At 39.3% G+C, this 2,859-nt stretch overlaps 1 protein-coding gene across 1 annotated transcript; it reads left to right on the top strand.

Moving 5' to 3' along the window:
* Positions 1-1,197: 1,197 nt before the first annotated feature.
* Positions 1,198-2,106, top strand: LOC120208912. Its single transcript, XM_039208034.1, has 4 exons — positions 1,198-1,493; positions 1,601-1,737; positions 1,827-1,909; positions 1,996-2,106. The coding sequence occupies exons 1-4, from the start codon at positions 1,198-1,200 to the stop codon at positions 2,104-2,106; spliced, it is 627 nt and encodes a 208-aa protein (XP_039063965.1).
* The last annotated feature ends 753 nt before the right edge of the window (positions 2,107-2,859 follow it).

The raw sequence follows: 2,859 nt of genomic DNA, 5'->3' as shown, positions 1-2,859 counted from the left end.
TTTTTTGACAATTTAACAACAAAAATGACCATATATAACTATAGTCTGAATGGAATTTCAAGCAATTATAACTTATCTTTAGAAGATAGCATACAACACACACTCAAAATGCAATTCTGGAGATTGATCGGATTAATGTAAAATGTGAAAATGACAAATTTGTTTGGAAAAGGAAAAGGGACATGTTGTGACAGTCTTTCTATCGATTCAGCTTCTAAAGATGTTAGTATCACTACCATAAAACTTACTGAGGGTGACTCCAACTTTTTATCCACTTCAGCAGCGTCACTGGTGTATTCCAATGAGATGGAGATGGCAATGGGATCCCAGAGTTTGAATCCTCTTCACAATTTCAAATCACCTCTTAGTTTATAGGTCGCATTGCCGTAAGCTAAGGCTTCCTCCTCAGTCGGTTCGGAAGTGCCTAGCCAGAGACAGGTCAAGTTCTTTGGTAGCCGGATCTCGACGACCCATTTCCCTCAATGGTGCTGCCAAACACCTCGGTAAAAGTTGGCTGGTTTCGTTGGTGAACCCATTTGTTTCATCGAAATTAGTTTAGGGCTAATAAACCCAGCCATATGGTTGGTGTGTGGAGGATTTTGGTTAAGGCAACTAGGTTGTTTGGTTTGGAACTGAAACTGAGTCGGGATATTGGGAAGAAGAGGAAGGGGGTAGAGTTTTCATAAAAGGTCAAAGGATTCCATTATTTAGTGGCCGGTCAACCTGTCAGGTAAGCTGTCAACGGGTCAAATAAGCGTTTAACTGTATAGCTCAACTTTTTGTTATTGATATTAACTGCTATTAACGTCGAGTGATAAGTTGACAAATTTGTAAATAATCGATAATATTAGTGATTGATTTGTAACTTTAAAAATATTAATGGAAAAAACAAAAAATAAGTTAAACATTAATGACCACCGGTGTAGTTTACCCTATTGTTTTTTTTTTTTAAACCTACAAATACATATCTCCGTTCCATATCTTCCCCTCAATTCCTCTTCATTTATTTCCTTCTAGTTTGTTGACAGTTACTACTATCTTTACCAATCACTAAGTGTTTTGGTTTCATCTTTTAGTTTTTTCCCATTGCCAACAACTGCTTATATTAATATCTCTTCTCCACCAAGCATCACATCCTCTCTTCTCTTTTCCTTATGAACTTTGTATTTGCTCCTTTTCTTTTGATCTTTCTTTGTTATGGCCGACGTTTTAGACGACGGAGAGTTCTGGCTTCCGCCCCAATTTTTAACCGCCGATGACGAAGTTAAGACTACGACCAATACCAAGAATCTTAAAGACGGTGAGGGTTTGTTCCCCTACGAGTTCATCGGCGGGTTTGGTTCTTTTGGGTTTTCTTCGGATCTAAGTTCTCCCGTTGAGTCCGTTCTTGGCTCTACCAAAACAGAGAGTGATGGGGAAGATTACCTCGCTGTGTTAACTCGTCAAATGGCTCATTCCACTGTCATAGATGATTCCCTCCGAATAGACCCCACGTTTGCCTCTGAAAATCGCAAAGTCTGCTAAATTACTGAACATGAATCACTTTTGAGTGAGTTTATGTGTTCCTTATTCTGATTTCAATTTTTTCTTTGATTTTTAGGGATGATTCTTGTCCAGTTCGCCGCAATCGACCATATGTTCGTTACCGGGCGTTTGTGGTTGGAAGTAAGGGTCTAGCCGTGGGAGTCCAAGCTGTCAATCTCGGGTTTCATCACCGCCGGCAACATGGAACCTCCTGTATGCGGCGGCCGTGGAAGTAGAAAGATTACGAATGAAAGAAGAAACATGTGTAGAATTCAACAACAGAGGCATTTTGGGTTCACCAGCTCCAAAACCTTCTACGAAACTCGATGCTTCTGTCTTTTACCCTCAACAATCACTTTATCATAATAAGCTGCGTACCACTCGTGTAAGATCCGCAAAACATAGTATTCAGATTGTTTATTCTCTGCATGATGTACTGATTTCTCTTTTATTTTATTTTTGTGGTTGCAGTTTCAGCAACTGAAACAAGATCAGCTAATGAAACAGCAAGACTCGTTGGGTGTGGGGAGGATTGAAGCAGCAGTAGAAGCAAGTAGTCCAAAACAGAGGAAGGTATGGTAACATGACATTGGGTTTGTGCCCTTCTGCATGGCCCCCACTGCAGCAACCCCAGCCACCAAACGGGTCGGGCATGCGTGCTGTTTTCTTGGACAGTCCAATTGGTAAAAGAGAATGTGCTGGAACTGGTGTTTTCCTTCCTCGGCGTGTTGGAAACTATTCTGAACCCTACAAGAAGCCAGGTTTATAACCATGAACTTACAGTTTTAATAAAGTATTGATTTCTTGAATGTTCATTGATTTTTTTTTTGTTATGTTGGCAGCTTGTCCTACTGTTTTGGTTCCAGCTCCTCTGTTTAGCTCAAGTTTCCCTTCTGGTTGTAGTACTTATTATCTCCCTTAAATCTTGTTCATTTAAAAAAAAAAAGGTTTTTTGAACTTTTGAAATGAATTTGTAGATGCTGCTGCATTGAGGCCTCGGAGTGGTTGGAATTTCGTTGGAAATCAGAAGCAGCAGCAATATATCAGTCATGAAGTTGTTTTACTAACTGATCTGTTGGTTTTTCTTTAAAAGGTAGAAATTTGAAGGTCAGAAAAGAGAAGAAAGTTTGATAATTTGCTAATTGGGAATAGTAGAATAGTGGTTGTAGACACCTATATTTTTAAAAGATATATCTAGCAAGAGTTTCTCTCCTAGGAGGACTCTTCCACCACCATATCTTTTAAAGCAACAACCACACCAACAAACGTGCAACAACCGAGCAAGGAGTCTAGTTGCATTAGGATTCTATTGTTAATAGGATTCTAAAAATAGTT

This window comes from Hibiscus syriacus, unplaced genomic scaffold (assembly GCF_006381635.1).
Source record: "Hibiscus syriacus cultivar Baekdansim isolate YM2019G1 unplaced genomic scaffold, ASM638163v2 tig00017808_pilon, whole genome shotgun sequence".
Taxonomy (NCBI): Eukaryota; Viridiplantae; Streptophyta; class Magnoliopsida; order Malvales; family Malvaceae; genus Hibiscus; species Hibiscus syriacus.
Note: the sequence above shows the minus strand (reverse complement) of the source record. Positions and strands in the feature narration are given on the sequence as shown.